Raw genomic sequence first — 16,914 nt, forward strand, 5'->3', positions numbered from 1 at the left:
GCTTCGCTATCCTTATCGAGAAAATAAATATCGTTTCTCGCCGGCTCATATAGCATAAGCATGCTATTTGTCTTAGGTATACAAACCTTTGATCCATCTTCTAATAAAGCATTGTTGAAAGTAGCAATCACAAGCGCTACTTTTAAGAATTCTGTCCGTTTTATCTTGCGTTTCTGCGCTAAGAAATTAAAAACGCATGAATTAAAGCATGCACGCAAAACCGAAACCGAAGCGAATGTGGCGGCGCTGTGGCGTTTACGATGGGGGACGCTCGGGGCGAGGGAATTTCTTTCTCTATGGCGAGGGCATAGCGAGCAGAAGCTGCGTATGGCCGTGTGGTTGTAGCCGATTGTTTTAGCTTCATTTTTTTTCTCCGTGGTAGAATCACGCGGAGCTTTTGGTTGATCGCGCCAAACGAGCAGCGACGGCTATCAGCGGTTGTAAGTTTTGCCAGCGTAAAGAGGTGTGTTTTGAAGTTTCGGACAGTGCAAGACTCTTTGTGAGACAGTTGCGTTCGTGGAGTTGGCGGCAGCAGCTGCTTCGCGGTAACTTTTGAGAACTCGGTGCGTAACAAGTGGCTTCACGGCTTCACACTATGGCCAACAAGAGCGGAGATAGTTTTCAGGGGAACGACAAAAATGGTACGTATGACAGATACCCTGCAGGCGATCAAGACCTTCTTGCTGGTTTGTTAGGCGACTGCTTTGCTCCGTTTTCAATCCGGCGTATGCGCGCGTGCCTTGCGTGTAATTAAATTAGATGTAGCTGACGCTAGCTGTTAAAGCGGTACCGACTGCTTCGCGTGAACGTTTCTATTTTGCGCCATCGTTGGAGCCGGCATTGCGGCGTATGCTGTAGTGGTGCAGGTTTTGTGAGCGTTGCACAATCACATTGCAGAGTGGCGCAATAACGGATTTCCTGAGAGTACTGGCATCAGGAATTGGACCATTCAGCAAAGACCGCGTTGAACAACCATGTTCTTGTTTCTCTATTAGTTCACTGGCAGAAAATTACACCTTCTGACGCTTTCTTGGTGGTCGTGTAAGAGCATGTGGGATTGTGATGGTTTTTTCATTTCATGCTCTTTTCAAAGCAATGTAATAGTTCGCATGACGGCCTCTTTTTGACATGTCATATTAGTGCAAGTACGAACAACGCGTTTTGACACTGAGTATGCTGTGTTGAAGGTCACACGTTTGAAAAATTAATTTAAGCAAATAAATTCGGAAGAGTGCTGTGCGTTAATTACTGAACATGCAACACTCTTTGTAGTGGTGGTTGACACTATCTGTTAGTAGCACCTGAAATTTTTTTATTAGTAGGGAAGTACAGTGCTGTATGCTCACAGCTTTCATCCAGCACCATACAGACATTCATTTCCTTCTTGTGTCTATCACCTGCCTTGCAGCTAATATCTTTGTGTACTCTGTCTTATCACACTCATGTGCGTCTGAGTCACCTAGTTGCATGTCTCTAAGAGGGCTGAGCGAACATAAGTTTCGTATGGCTTGCTGTACAGTCAGCCGCAAAAGCTTGCGGGATATAGTCGCCTAGTTGCATGTCTCTAAGAGGGCTGAGCGAACATAAGTTTCATATGGCTTGCTGTACAGTTAGCCGTAAAAGCTTGCGGGATATAGTCACCTAGTTGCATGTCTCTAAGAGGGCTGAGCGAACATAAGTTTCGTATGGCTTGCTGTACAGTCAGCCGCAAAAGCTTGCGGGATCTGCAATGCGTGGCGAAGCTTGCAGATCCTGCATACTTTTGCGGCTGACTGTACACCACTTGCACTGATAACCAACTATGATAGGTAGTGTGTAATCTCTTTATTGGGCTTCAAACTGGGCAATGAAAGTAACATTTTTTGCGTGTAACTAATTTCCACTTAAGTGTAACGAGTTGCAAGCCTTTATGTGAGTGTAGCAAGCTTTGTTGATTGGTTATTAAAACATAACTGTCTGTCAGGTGCGTAAAAAGAAATAAAATAAGGAAAGCTTGGTTGGGATGTACTAGTTGCATTCACACGGGCTGTTGCAGGGTTCCTTGCAGATGTACAGACTGCTATAAAATGTCATGCAAATGTTTAATCTGTTTTTGCAGGGCATGCGGGAAGGGGGGGGGGGGGGGATTGTGCTCTTAATGTTTTACGAACACACACACTCAATTTAGCCCTTTCTGTGTCTTTCTTTTGCAGCTAATAGCAACAGTGAGACTGATGCAAGAAGCGTTTTTGGGGGGTAAGTGATATTTCAAAAACTTTTCTTCTCGTCAAATTATGTCCATTTTATTTCCCGTGTCCGAAAAAAAGAAAAAAGAATGCAGGCTAAAGGAATTAAGGGACGTTCTTCCTCCTATTAACAAACACCACATGTCAAGCTGGTTTCAGCTGATGTCAGTGGTAGCCTTGCAAATGAGTGAGAAATTGAGGATAACATTGTTCAGTGGGTGATCTTGGTCACGAGTGACAAATTGGTGGCTCTCTAATGCTTAAGATTTCTTGATATTTTTAAATGGTGTTTACACTGATATTTGCTGGAAAAAATGTGCATTTAATAAAGAAATTAGCTCTCACCCAGGGTTGTGGAAATGTAGAATTCTTAAAATATCAACATAAATATTGAGATCTTTGATTAACTTTTAGAGGCAAAGAGGTGGTGCTGTTTGACTTTCCAAATAGTTATAAAATATACTGTGATTATTATTCTAATATGTGAATGCTGGAAGTTTGTCCTTGCAGCTAGTGACAGTATATGGCAGCACTTTTGAAATTGAGCAGCAAGTGGAATGAAGGTGAACAGCTGCTCTGAGAGAACATCTTCAGTGTATTGCCACATTTGAAGAATGATGAAGTGTAGTGTTGCCTGACACATAAGATTTGACAGTGCGTACAATCGTCAACATGGCCTCATTTGGGCAGTCTCATACATTGGGGTCGGGGGAATGAGATTGATACGTTGCAGCTTGACAGCACCTCGCAACACCTGCACAGTATATAGCAAGTGAAAGACTAATTCTTGTTTGCTGAAATCCGGCATGCGGATCACAACTTATTTTTTTTTTCAGAGATGTTGAACTTGTTTTATTACGCATAAATTCATTTAGACTATTTTGATAAAGTTCCAAGTGTCTCAGGAATAGGAATTTATTTTGAATTTTACTCAAAATTGAGAATTTCCTGTTAGTTTCCACAGTCACTCTCAATGCCATGGCCTGTGCTGGTAAGTCTGAAATATGTCTGTAGCCTTGTGCATATGCTTCATTAATTTGTAGGTAAACGAAAGAACAACCACTTGTTATTCTTTAGACTGAGTATTTTTGCAATTTGATGAGGTGTTTGTTTTCAGTTAGAATGATATGTTTACTGGTGCATATGATCTTATTATTGAAAAATAAAGATCAACTTGTGGCTTTCCTTCCACTGTTTGCCACACTTGCATGCCTTTAACCATGCTGTATCAATGAAATGACATATACTCTTGTCATTTGAAAGACTACCATGCATGGGATACACCTGATGTTTTAGAAGTGAAAGAAAAAAAGAGGAAAAAAAGAAAGAGCTAATTATGAGTGATCATACTTGAGAATCGGATGCAAGATTGCTGTTTGAACATTACCTAAAGAACAAATAATATGCGAAAAGCTTTCAGTTCAGTTTGATATACATGGTTATTAAATTTGCATATAATTCAATTTAAAAAAATCAATACTTGCAGATCCCTGCTGCAGTCTACAGGAAGTATAATATTAACCACCCATTTCATTTTAAGTTGCAGTATCCTTACCTCCTTTTGGTTTCACTGATGGTTGACCGTGCTGCTTTATTCTCTTTATTAGTATATTACTAATTTAAAGCAGAACTAACACATTTTCAAAGTTGTAGAAACAATGCTTACACATAAAAGCATCAAAAGTTATTGTTGTGATAGTTAATTTGTTATGGCTCACAAACGGCACCAGACAACATGAAGGACAAATAGGAAAACATTGTCCTGATGTCTTCCTATTTGTCCTTCATGTTCTCTGGTGCCGTTTGTAAGCCATAAAAAGACAACACCTAGCTATTAAGGTTGGGAAACACAAGCTGTTCTAATTTGAAGCCAAAGTTGGTCTCGAAATGCCGGACCTGGTGTTAACTTCATTATGACGTGACGACATGGAGGTAGATTTGCTGATAGTGTGAGACCAGGTATGATCAAACACGAGTGCTGCTGGTGTATCTTATGGATTTTCTCAAGTGTGGCAGCCACAGCGATCGTAGGAATGGAGCAAGCCAATATAGGTTAACGTGACGCATCTACCTCCTAGGTACCAATACTAATTAGCAGAAAAATTGTAGTATAATAAATTATTTAGGGTGCTGTGATGCTTGCCAGTGTTTTTTTCTGATGGTTTATAGGTTTTTGATGTTCATTTAATGCAAAAAAATGACAAGTTGAAAATGTCATGTCAGTGCTCCTTGAACATCTTTACTCATCTCAATCATTAGCTGTCCATTTCTCAAGCGTCATAATGCCGTAATCTCTTACTTGGTAGTAACACTGTGCCTTTAACCACTAAGTTGCTCTTAGCTTGTTCGCTAGCCCGCAGTATAGTTACAGTGCCGGCCCCGTGTTGCCAAAATGCATGGCAGCCAGTGGTCCATAGTGGCAGTGCCACATTCCTGGACACTTTATACCTGCCATTGCTAGAATACAGACAACTTCTGGTGTTGTACTCCTGCTCCTCCACCTTCATGTGCAACTATGTAAACAGCCGTGAGAAATGCCAAACTTTTGTTACTTGTAACTTGAGGCAAAGCACAAAAAAGCACGTAGGACAACGGAAGGGAATGAAGAAAAAGCATATTGTCCTATGTGCTTTCTTGAGCTTCGTCTTAAGTTATGCAGTACCAACTAACCCACCAGTCTGTTCTTTTGTTACTCATCGATATCCCATAAACAGTGATCTATTTCTGGAAAAGTGGTAACCTCCTGACTCCTTGATGTTAGCATGACTTGGTGGGCATTGTGAAATACAGGCGGCTGTGCTTGGACGATGATCCACGTAGTAGCTGAGGTGTGATAATATACTTACTGTTCCTTCATTTGACAATGTGGTCGGGAGCAGCACTGCATGGCTAACACTCTAAAAGCTAGGTTATTTATTTTAAGTGAATGTGAAAGTAGAGGACAGGACAGCCACTGATGTAGCTCAATAATACGCTGCACCTGACATGTAGCAGTTGTGTGGTCCCTTTGTGGCAGTGTGTTGTCTTTCCTGGTATTTTTTTTTTCCAATTTAGGCAGCTGTCTGAAATTTACAAATCTGGACCTTCCACTGGCGTTTTCAGGCTCTAAATTTTCCTGGTGCCTTGTTTTGTTTCAATGTCTGTTGGCCTCTCTATATTTTCATCTGTAATTTGTTCAGGAATGTGGCACTCAAATGTATATGCGTAGAGGCATTGTGCAGGAGTAAGTGGTGTATGTGGAAAAAGATTGGGCCCTCAAGACGGTTGTTCTTGTGGGTCGCCTGTATGGCCAAAGCTGACACATTCAGTATGGAAAACTGTGTGCAGAAAAAGGGGTAATGGAGGAGGAAACAAAAATGAGTGTGTTTTGTCCTCGTTTTTGCACTTTTTACCATGGTGAATACATGCCAACAGACCGAAATGTTTGCCCTTCTCTGTGTCACTGTGGGCTCTTGTAGTGATTGCAGAGATTACAAAAGGTGATTGTCATCAGCCAGAGTTTACAGTGAAATAGCGGCCCCTCTCTAAATTCTGTCTTTCACCACTCTGTGCCCTTCCTCGCACCCATAAATTTCCTGGCCTCATCTGTCCAGCTGATTCTCTGCTGCCCTCAACAGCGTTTCACTCTCCTTGGTCTAGCACACATTGCTGTTTGCCTACCATATATCTTCTCCAGACATTTTGTGGCAGGCTCAGTTCCAGTTGACCCATTTAATGTCAGAAAAATCTGCGTTCAAAGCCTTTCTATGAAAGCAACGTGAATGCATATGATATTGCCCTTTAGGTCATGTGCTTCTGCATTAGCTTCTGTACAACCATTATGGCCTTAAGTTTAATGATTGCATAAAACTGTGCATTCCATTGTGGCTGGGCCAGTAGTGTCACGGTGTAAAGTTTTGCTAGTCATGCCTGGGAACTTTGCACAGAAAGGGAAACAAGTGTCACAGCACCAAATATATGGTAATCAGTGGACACTTAACAGTCGCTATTGCAGCAAGCCTTCTTTTCATGTAAATTTTGGCAATAAATCTGCCTGCAGCTTAAAGACAACTCATCCTGTCGTGCACTGCAAGTAGTTGGAAAAAAAATGCCACCTGCTTTGTAGGTTTCCTCAGTAACTGCTTCTCTTGCATTGTGACCAATTCCTCTTTAGTATAAATAAATTGCTTTACTTGGAACAGAGGTTGCGGTGCGGTACCAGCTAAGAATTGTTGATTGTTGACTATAGTTAAGAGTTGAAGCAGCTAGCAGACTGCTGGTATCTTGCCTTGCTCTTCGCACCTTATGTGCTCTGCTAATTTTAGTACGGTCTACTATACTTGGTTGTAAGTGAATGTCTGAAATTTTCTCGCATCAAAAGTCTTCGTATTACTTACCAAAAGCTGTTCAATTCATATTAAAGTTTGGAAATACCCTCACACAGCAGCTTGACAAGTGCACGGGGAAGTCTGAAACTCTATGGTTGAAAGGAGAGTTACTGTTAGTAAGAACAATAAGAAAAGTTAAAAATGGACATCCATAGAGATGCGTGGGGTAAGAAGCAGTTGATAACATTGTGAAGTTTGAAGCTGAATGTAAACACCAGCTATCCCAGAGTTGGAAACACTTGTTATTTTGTATTGTGTTATGATTGAGTCCTTTTTGCACTGTTAATAATAATAAGTTAGTAAGTTAAGCTGTATTACTGAATTAAGCTTTGGCAATGACAAATGAGCCGCTCTTAGCATGATAGAAGGCTTGGTAAACCAGAAAAGACAAAAACTGGGTGGTGACATTGCCCTAAAGCTCCTGCACTAGCTTGCCTTGACGTCGTAAACTTTCACAGCATCTGCTCGGGTCTGGTTAATTGTTTATTGGAGAAGTACTTGTTTGCATTCTCAAGGAACCAAAGGGTCATCCTTCAACTGTCAAGCTTCGAGAACTTACATGTGCCAAAACAGCCCAAACGAGAAAAACTACTCTGAAAATTCTGGTGTCATGCTGACTTACTGGCCCCGAGACTTTGGTGCGAAAATAAAAAAAAGGAACTTTGGCTTTCAGTTTCTCCCGTTTAAACCAACCTTTTACCATTGAATGAATGAAAATGGGGTTTTATAAGAATACTTTTGCCACTCTAAACTAACCTAAACTTTTCAGTGTCCCTTCACCACTGCAGACATTCTTTTCTGTGTTGTTTTCCTTGTGTCCTCCTCTCTTTGTGTTCTTGGGGCACTGTTGAAGCACTCTCTCTCTGCATGGTTCTGTTGTTTGTGCCACGCCTTGTTGGATGTGTCGGTGGTGACGGTGCTTTGTGCGCTGCTTCTGTGTCGTGACATTCCCCCGTGCTGTCCTTCCCTGGGTGTTGCAATGGCGGTGTTGGCAGTCTGTCTTCGGGCTGCTGTATACCCAGAATGTTCACCGGGCGGTCGGCCTCCAAGTACCCTGTGCTGCCCACATCACTCGAGGATGAGGAGTACAACATGGCCCACCCCAAGCGAGGCAAATGTGTCATCTTCAACAACAGGGTGAGTATGCATTCTCTGGCCCTCAATATTTTAAATATTATTTAACAATACTGTAACCCTTGACTAGGGGTCATAACAGGAAGGGCAGGGCAAAGTTTAAAGAACTAAATAATACCCATCGAAACCACAAAAGCCATGACACATCAATATGACGTCGAACATTCATGTAAATACACAACAGCGGCATGTCCACTGACATCGTTCAATGCAACAACATTGTTTAGTGGATCATTCCACATTTCATTTGCAGCCGAAAAATATGAGCAACGAAATCTGTCGCTGTGACGTCTGTATGACAGAATAACATAACTGTGGTTGGTTCGCAGATTTCTTCTACTTGGATCTTGTAGGTATTTATCCTTGTCAACCTTAATTTGACCTTGAAGTATTTGGAAAAGCAGTTTTATCTAGTATTTTCTTCTACGTGTTTCTGAAAGGTCCATACTACAGGACTAACAATATGTGTCACTTGAGTTCATCCTGTACCTTGAACAAATGAAATTTTGCAACAGAATTAACATTGTGCATCTATTCGCTCACTTACTCAGTAACAAACTTTCCAGCTCATGTTCAGTTGCCAGCAATTTGTCGGTTGCGCATTAGTGCCCTGCACATGAGTGTTTTGCATAGCCTTAATGCCATTTCTTCAGCCGTGGTGGTTCAGTGGTTATGGTGTTGGGCTGCTGAGGAGGAGGTTGTGTGTTTGATTGAGCTGCATTCTGATGGGAGCAGAATGTGGAAACGGTCATTCACCATTCTAAATGTGTGCGTTAAAGAGCCACAGAGGGTCAAAATTAATCCAGAGATCTCCACTATACAGCATCCCTCGTAGCACACTGTGCAGCTTTGGAACATAAAACCCCTCAATTGAACGAAAAGTCTTTAATGCAACCTAAAGAAGAAAGAAATAAGAGGAGGGAAGGGGGGGAGTTGTAAATGAATGAGGCTGATTAACCAGTATGTTGTGGGCAATTAACCTGAACTTTTTGGCTGATCTTTTTTTGTCCCCCGCATAATTAGGCAAGTTACACGAACCTTTATATATTTATGTAAGGGCACAAAATTTGAGAATGCCTAACATGTTTAGAAAGGCCTGATGTTATTTTTAGCAAGTCCCCTTGTGCATTCTCTCTTTTGTGGGCTTTGTGTAAAACCTACAGAGCGTGAAAAAAGAAATGTTGCCACATGCTTGCGCATGAATTGAAGCACTGTCAAGCGCGTCTTCAACAAGCCAAGCTGGTGTGCTAGTTGTAGAGAGTATGCATACAGGCCACAGCATTTAATAATTGCTAGTGAGCCCACGTCAACAAGATCTCATTAAAACAGCACACTTGAAAAAAAAAAAGAGAGGTTTTGTTTGTATCTATATTTTTCAAGTGCACTGCTTTTGCAACGCTATGAATACTACCTAGCCCTTAGTGACAACTTTGTTCCAGAGCCGGACATTTCCTGGGGCCGCAGTTGCAGGTGGGCACCAAAAGCTGATTACTACAGCATTATACAACAGCGTCATTCCAAAGGCATAGCAACTATGTTATTTAGCGGCTTCATTCCAAAGGCATAACAACTATGTTATTTAGCAGCTTCATACCAAAGGCAGCAGATAGCAACTGCGTTATTCATCCTCTTGACGCCAACGTACAAGACCATATCATGGAAAACAAGAGCAAAAATGATTCACTCCGTGCAGTGGCGTAGCCAGAAATTACATTCAGGGGGGGCTCGTGGCAGCTCGGCCTCCTCCTTATAGAATTTGTCGAGGGAACAAATAGATGAATAACTGCACTGCCATTGCTAAAGATCCTGAAAACGAATTCTTGAACGCTACACACTGTCAAGACAGGTAAAATATGAATTTTTTCATTAAAGAATATACTCGTATCTCCCCAAAATTGTGCCCAAAATAACTGATATCAATGGTTCCATGTTTTTTGTCTACCTAATAAGTAAAGAAAATATCGCACGAACTCGCTTCGAAACGAGCGGAACAGTGCATGCCGCTGATATGAAAAATGTAAAGGCCATGAAATCAACAAGTTGAGGACACATATTTTAATGAAACTTTGTCATTCAAGAACCTTGTTTACATTTTTGTACATATGCAACGTCCAGGGAAAAATCTCAATGACGCTGTCCGTTGTTCCAATGTATTGTGCGGAAGCAGCTGTCACCGGTCGTGTATTGTGAGTAATTGCACCGAAATTATAGTTGCAACAGAGAGCACATATAAAAAGCAGAAGTTCTGCAATATATACAAGGCCAAGTCAAATGAAAGTGAGCCAATGTTAATATATGACAAACGGGGTACTTTATTTAAAGGTTATCTTCATGAGCATTCAGGCATTTGTACCACTGACTAATGAGTGGCATGATTCCCGTCTTGTAAAGCTTCTCGGGTTGCTGCTTCAAAAAGTTGGGAACTGACTCTTTCATGTCATCTTCCGACACGAATTTGATGCCCTTGAGCTGTTTTTTTAATTGCCCTAAAATGTGGAAGTTGCAGGGCGACAGGTCTGGGCTGTATGACGGATGTTGCAGAGTTTTCCATTAGAAGTTTGCCAGTTTTGTGTTGATCACATCAGCGACGTGGGGATGGGCATTGTCGTGGAGCAAGATGACCCCATTTGTCTATGTTCCGCATCGTTTGTTCTTGATTGGGACACGCAGCTGATCCGGCATTTCACAATATCGGAAACGATTGATAGTCTCTCCAGGCTTAACAAATTCAGTCATTAATGGCCCCTGACAATCTAAAAAAAAAGTCAGCACCTTTCCGGCAGGAATGACGGCCTTTGCTTTCTTAGGGGGTGGTGAATTCGAATGTTTCCACTGTAAGCTTTGCCGTCGTGTTTCAGGCTCGTAGTAGTGGCACCATGATTCGTCCCTGGTCGCAATTGCAGACAAGAAGTCGTCACCCTCATTATGATATCGGATTAGATGAGTCAAGGCAGCGCCCAACCTCTCCACCTTCTGGTAGTACGTGTTTCCTATAATATTGGCATCCATTGCGCACATAAGGGCCGACAACCAAGATGTTTATGAATTATAGTGTGAATCGAACCATGACTGATGTTCACACGTCCTGCCAGTTTATCGATACTTATCCTCTGTTTTTGTCTAATCGGCTCATCAACCTTTGCAACTGTGGCACGGTGGCTTTGGCCCGATCTTGGATCGTCTTTGCAACTTCACGTCCTTCTCTGAACTGTTTGCTCCAACGCTTCACTGTGGCCAATGAAATGCAATGTTCAACGTAGATGGCAGCCATACAGTGACTAATTTCTCTTTTGGAAACACCTTCAGCTGTCAAAATCCTCACAACAACACCCCTCTTTTCAACTTTTGGAGCGTCTATTATGTCGCGCAACCACGTTCAACCCAGTGTATGAGAGCATTAAAGAACATTTATCCTCACACCTGCATGTCACTTTTGTAAATAGAAAGATGCCTGCGTGCTACGCACATGCCTCGCAGATAATGAACAGAACCATCATTGTGGCGAGGTGGGTTAGCTCGCTTTCATTTGACTCACCCGTGTACATTAGGAATGTGAAGATAGAATATACAAATGCGAAGATACAGCTTGTTAAAGGCAAAAATGTGTCACTGGAAACAAAGTTCACTGCACGTATACACAAAACCTCGCAACAAGATATTTAAATATACGTATAAATCTCTGATAAAAATATGTGTCTAAGAAAAAGTCACTGTATTTAATGCATCAAACAAGGCAAATAAGCATGTGGCGCAATCACAGATCCACAGATCACAGAATACTAAGGCTCACCCCCCCTCCATTCACTGCCCCTGATGTATCGCACGCTACGGAAGGCGGCGCGCTTCCTCCCCACTTTTCCCCCTTGTGCACACAAGACTGAGCCACCATCATCGGCTCACCCATGCCCCCCCACCCCCCCTCCTTATGTTTTCACTGGCACATACAGCATGCGGACTGCGGTCACGATTTGATCCCCCTTGGACTTCACACGGAAGGTGAGGGCGAGAGCGACTGCAGGAATGCACCTGTAGTGTCCATACACTTGCTATAGTAATAATAAAAGTATTCGGCAACAGAAGCGTCCCGTGGCCCATTACTTTCCGCAAAAGAAATAACAAAATTGAACTTTCACAATGCGACAATTCGCTGCAACGCAACGTCTTCTTTCATTTGTGGGTCGGGGCCACTGAAATGAAAAAAATTTAAAGGAAAGCATGTTGGCCGCAATCGAATGCCTACTTTGGGCACTTAAGAGGAAGCTTGAACTCGGGCCAAACTCCGACGCGGCCTATTCAAATACAAGTAAAATGCAAAAATGATTTTCTGAGATAACCATTGGACCAATTTTAATGAAATTTACTGCATTTGAGAGAGAAAGTTAAATTCTAGTGACTGTTGGAAGCGGAATTTCGAGTTAGGGCCTGAATTTTGTTGAGACTTTTCAAAAATTCGAAAGTTTGAAAAATATAGAAGCACGAAGTTTACAAATTAATAGCTCTCCGTCAAGAACATATATTGCAGTTCTTTAAATGGCATCCATTAGATCATTCAAAGTGGACAAATTCTATATGTCAGTTTATATGTTACATGAATTTTTTACGTTGTGTACAAGGGTTCTGTAAAAGCTGTATTTACACATTACTAATTTTTTTCGTATTCATGTGTAATATATCAGTTTTGTTTGCTTTAGATGTGCTATGAGATGGGATTCACAGAATTGTGATATCATTTCTCATTGCTGAGTTACTGAGTTGTAAACTTGATTGTTTTGTTTTCTGAAAATTCGCATTTTTTGCCAATTTTTAGTGAGAATTTGAGGACCTAAATCAAAAATTCGAAACGAACAGTCACTAGATTTTAGGTTTTTATTTTCAATGCAACAAACGTCATCAAGTGGTGTAGTGGTTGCCAAGAAAAACGAATTCTCCTTTTACATGTATTTTGATAGGCGCACTTGAGCTAAAGCTTCCTCTTAATGTGGCTACTGAAGAAATATTGAAGAAAACCTGAGATGCTCGGTCCACTGATAACCATACGCATACTGCTCGGTATCCTACACCGGCGAAACGACTTTCCGGAGAGGTTGCACTCAAGCGAATGCGCTGCGGTCCGTCGAGTCCCCACAGTGATGACGGTGAGCAACCATTGTTTCTTTTTCTCGTCTGCTAGCCAGAAAGAGTCCGAAGCTCTTTCAGGGGAAACTCCACTCGGTTAGAGAAAAAGAAACGGCACACCCAAGTGTGCTGCGCGATGTTCGGGGCAACACGTGAAAAACGCATACGAGAAAAACGCAAGCTGGCTCTGGCAGCCCGTGGTTAGCAAGAAAAAGAAAATTGAAGAGGCTCAGTGTGTCCTCGCGAATAAAAGTCAAAGTAGGAAAATAAATAAGATCGTAGTTACCTTTGCTGGTCTTATCGTCTTGACATGCAGGCTTTGGCGCAGGTGAAAAAAATTTTTTTCTTATCTGTGACATGACGGCACAAATGACCCACCACAACCCTTATCGGACCTCGCTGCGTGCTTTGTCAACTTGTCTGATAGTGTGTTGATTTGGCTTGTCTCGTTGTATGGTGTGATGTACGACTTTAGAAAAGTCAATGCTCCTTTGGCGTCAAATGCTTATTAGAACATTAAACCACAAAGTTCTGGAATTGAACATCTAACGCATGACCTTGGAAGTGTCAATGCACCTTTCATATCAAAAGTTAGTACTTTTTACCGATAAAGTTTTGGAATTAAAATCCATGCGCTCCTTAGATTTCGCAGGCTCCGCAAGATGCCATGACGAGCTCGTTCACCATCAAAACGCCCTTGAAACACTTGAAACTTTATGCTCTGATGGGGCTCCTTGTGTTATGTGACCCCAGGTGCGTGGGCGTTGCCGCGAAATCCAGCCTGAGTTTGCAATGTTCGTGCCGAAATTTTTTTTCGAGCATGAAGGAAAGTCATTCTAGACAAAATCAAGAATGATTTCTGGTGCTGGGGGTTGCTTGGGTTGGCGGTGCATGACAGCACGAAAATATTTCGGCGGGGGGGGGGGGGGGGGAGGGAGGGAGGGCTAATGCCTCATAAGCCCCCTCCCTGGCCCTGACTCTGTACACACTAGCAGCTGGTGACGTCTTTCTTTTTTTTTTAAATACTATTATACTGGCATTTATTGTAAGCCCAGATCAAAGAACCTTGTAACAGCTTACTTGTGGAAAACAACTGCAGACATGAAAGTTTGTTATTAGTATTGTTTAAATTAGGAATGTTCCAAGAAAAACACTGACAGTGACTTGCTTAGACAGTGATGGTAAGCTAAATAGGATACCTTGGTTTCTCTAACAAGAACTACTGGATACATCAGTCCGAAAGATTGTCTGCTGAATGAGGGATGCCCTTTAAAGTTTTGGATTTCAATATATTTTCGCTCTAGCTATTGACAGCATCACCATTTAAATTGGCAGGTATATTCTGTATATTACTGTCTCAAATAAAATGTTAAATAAATTGGTTTGTTCTAGCACCACACAAAAGAAAATGATAACATTTCTTGTTATCCTTTATTACTATTGAAAAGAGCTTCAGGATTAAAATTTTTTCACGAATGTGATATAAAGAATGTCATAATATTTTGGGTTCCGATTGTTAGCAATAAAATGTACTATATGTAAGTGGTAGACGTTTCACTGTAAACTGTTGGGTAGCTTTCTAGAAATGGTACATCAAAAATATTAAAAGTGTGAAAATTCCATTTGGTGGCATTTATCACTCATTTACTGCAAGGATTAAAATGGCTCCAGCGGAATGCACAAAATTTCTTTTCGTTCTTTCCATCATCCCCAAAGCCTTTCTTGACTTTTTTTTTCTTCATCGTTCTTTGCGCACTGAGGAGTAGTAGAACTGCTTTTTGACTTGGCTACAGTAATATTAGCTCCGTATTTGGCTGGTCAAGCTGTGCACCACCAGGTGACTGCACCATGCAGGCCGCTCATGTTTACGCTAAAGCCCCTTCATCACAGTGATAGTATAGTATAGAAGAGCTTTAGTATACGCCTCCGCCCATCCGTCGAAACGCCCAGCTCACCTTCGTTTACCGGAATACCGGGCACGCTCAGTGCTGGGACAGAATGTTCGCAATGCTCGCTGCTTGGATAGCTCTCACTGGGGATTGATGGCCCAGGCGGCTAGTGGAGAGGTTAGAGAGGCTTCACGCGCTGGTTCCAAGACTCGAAGTAGATGACACGATGTCACATCATGACGCAAAGCCAGTGAAGGCAGAGCTTAGTCACGAATGCTCGGTGAATGACTTGAGGAGAAAAACCATTGCTAGGAAGGAGGGTAACTTGTAATTGTCTGTAGCTTTCTTAACATCAGATGACGCTTCACTTAAATTGTGGCGTGAATGTTTTACTGTAACTGTACCCTACAGGTCTGCAAAATTTATCGAAAACGTTTCAGGGACCCCTTAAAGCACCTGTTTATTGGTACCTATTCTTTGTGTTTATTTATTGCCTATTTATTCTTCATTAAATAAACAGCCAATTATTAGTATCTATTAATTTAGTATTTATTTGGTGCCTTTTTGCTGACAGTGCAAGAAATCATGTCCCCTGGCCTATCATGTGAAACCTTTCATCGAGCTGCTCTCTTCCAAGAGAAAAAACGCTGCTTGCATGCATGAGGCCGTTCTTGATGCATTGTGATACATCAAATTGTCTTTTTTAAGTCCTCATATGCATTTGTGGTCTACTGTACTTTGCAGTATTTTGAACCCCATACAAAGCTGACTGAACGGAGGGGGACAGACTTGGATGCCGAGAATCTCTACTATCGCTTCAGTGAGTTGGGTTTCGAGGCAGTCATCAAACCCAACATGACACGCAAGGAAATGCTGGACGAATTGGACAGATGTAAGCCTTCTTGCTGACCTGGATTTTATTGTAGTGAACGAGTGGCTACCAGGCTATCAAAATGAAAGAAAGCATGTTGAATTTCTGTTGCCATGATTTTAGATGCCTGGGACTGTTTACACACATCATTTTGTCTTTTGATAAACTTATACATGGTTGAAAGTGTTGCACAAGACTGACAGTAAATTCTTGCATGGTAAGTGGTCTAGGGACAGAGATGAATTTTTTCATGCACGTGTAACATGTTCGGTCACTTGATAACACACTCTGATTCTGCTTGTACATGTGGTGCTACAGCTGTTAAAGCAGTATTCATATGGGGAGAAATTCGTGGGAGTGCATACCACATGATGACAATGTCACGTCTCTTCAGGGCCAAGCGATGTAGACATCTTCGGGGGATGGGAGACGTTGAGCTGTGCCAGTACAAAATGTCCTCTCTTGGTGGGGGAGATGGCGGGGATCTTGCCAGCTAGTTTAGCCACCTATTACCGCGCTTGAAATCGCCACTGCTTTTGCGCATGCTTGGCGGTTTTGTTCGTTTCAGTGTTTTTCAGTGGTGCAAACACTTGCTAACCTCTTGAAGCTCAGGGATGAAGTGCCCCTGTTTTCATCTCGCTCACCACAGCGTACCTGCACCTGTGTGTTCGCTCAGTGTCGGGAGTATAGGGCACAAAATCATCTGCCACTACTGACATCCTTCCATCCCCACAATGTCTGTGTGAGTGGGGGAACAGCGTGAAGAGCATGATGGCTTGTGACGTCGTGTTCCCCTCCGCGCTGAGGGCTGTCCCATAAGGATAGTGAACTAGTACTCAAGGGGTGCTCAGGGTTGCCTCACTGTGAGAGCGCCTTCAAAAAGAACGTAAATGTGAGATTTTAAAGCCCTCGCTGTCTAGAGTGTGAGCTATTGCAGAGTGTTATAGTAGGCCATTAGGTGGATACATCTGGTGCCAGTCTGGCAGATGCTGGCATGATTTAATTCCCTTTGCTTGTTTGAGGTTTGCTGTTGTGGGCAGCTGTAACATGGATGGAGAGCCAGGTTACTAGTGATCATATTTGGAATTTGGGTAGAACATAAAAAGCAACATCTGAACATATAATCGGCAGTTGCTTCTGGCGTTATCAACATAAGTGTAGTGCTGCTCCATTATAGCCTAACTGCAATAAAAGTTTGGACTGTGTAAAGAGCCTAGTTTGAGATAGTGTAGATAAATAATAACCACTGTGCAAATTTGTACACTTGAAATACAAGTGAATACGTCACAGAAACCTCACTTATTTGATATTTT

General features: G+C 42.1%; 1 protein-coding gene across 2 annotated transcripts in view; it reads left to right on the forward strand.

The window, feature by feature from the left end:
• The first annotated feature begins 309 nt into the window (after positions 1-309).
• The window catches only part of LOC126516803 (caspase-1-like), a 47,680-nt gene continuing 31,075 nt past the window's right edge, over positions 310-16,914 (forward strand). The window contains exons 1-4 of one of the 2 annotated variants that reach the window (XM_050166909.2): positions 310-641; positions 2,193-2,235; positions 7,588-7,729; positions 15,475-15,622. In XM_050166909.2, coding sequence (XP_050022866.1) covers positions 596-641; positions 2,193-2,235; positions 7,588-7,729; positions 15,475-15,622 — 379 coding nt within the window. In that variant the 5' untranslated portion in view covers positions 310-595. The remainder of the gene's footprint in view (positions 642-2,192; positions 2,236-7,587; positions 7,730-15,474; positions 15,623-16,914) is intronic. The other variant, XM_050166910.2, reaches the window with a different exon arrangement.

This window comes from Dermacentor andersoni, chromosome 1 (assembly GCF_023375885.2).
Source record: "Dermacentor andersoni chromosome 1, qqDerAnde1_hic_scaffold, whole genome shotgun sequence".
NCBI lineage: Eukaryota > Metazoa > Arthropoda > Arachnida > Ixodida > Ixodidae > Dermacentor > Dermacentor andersoni.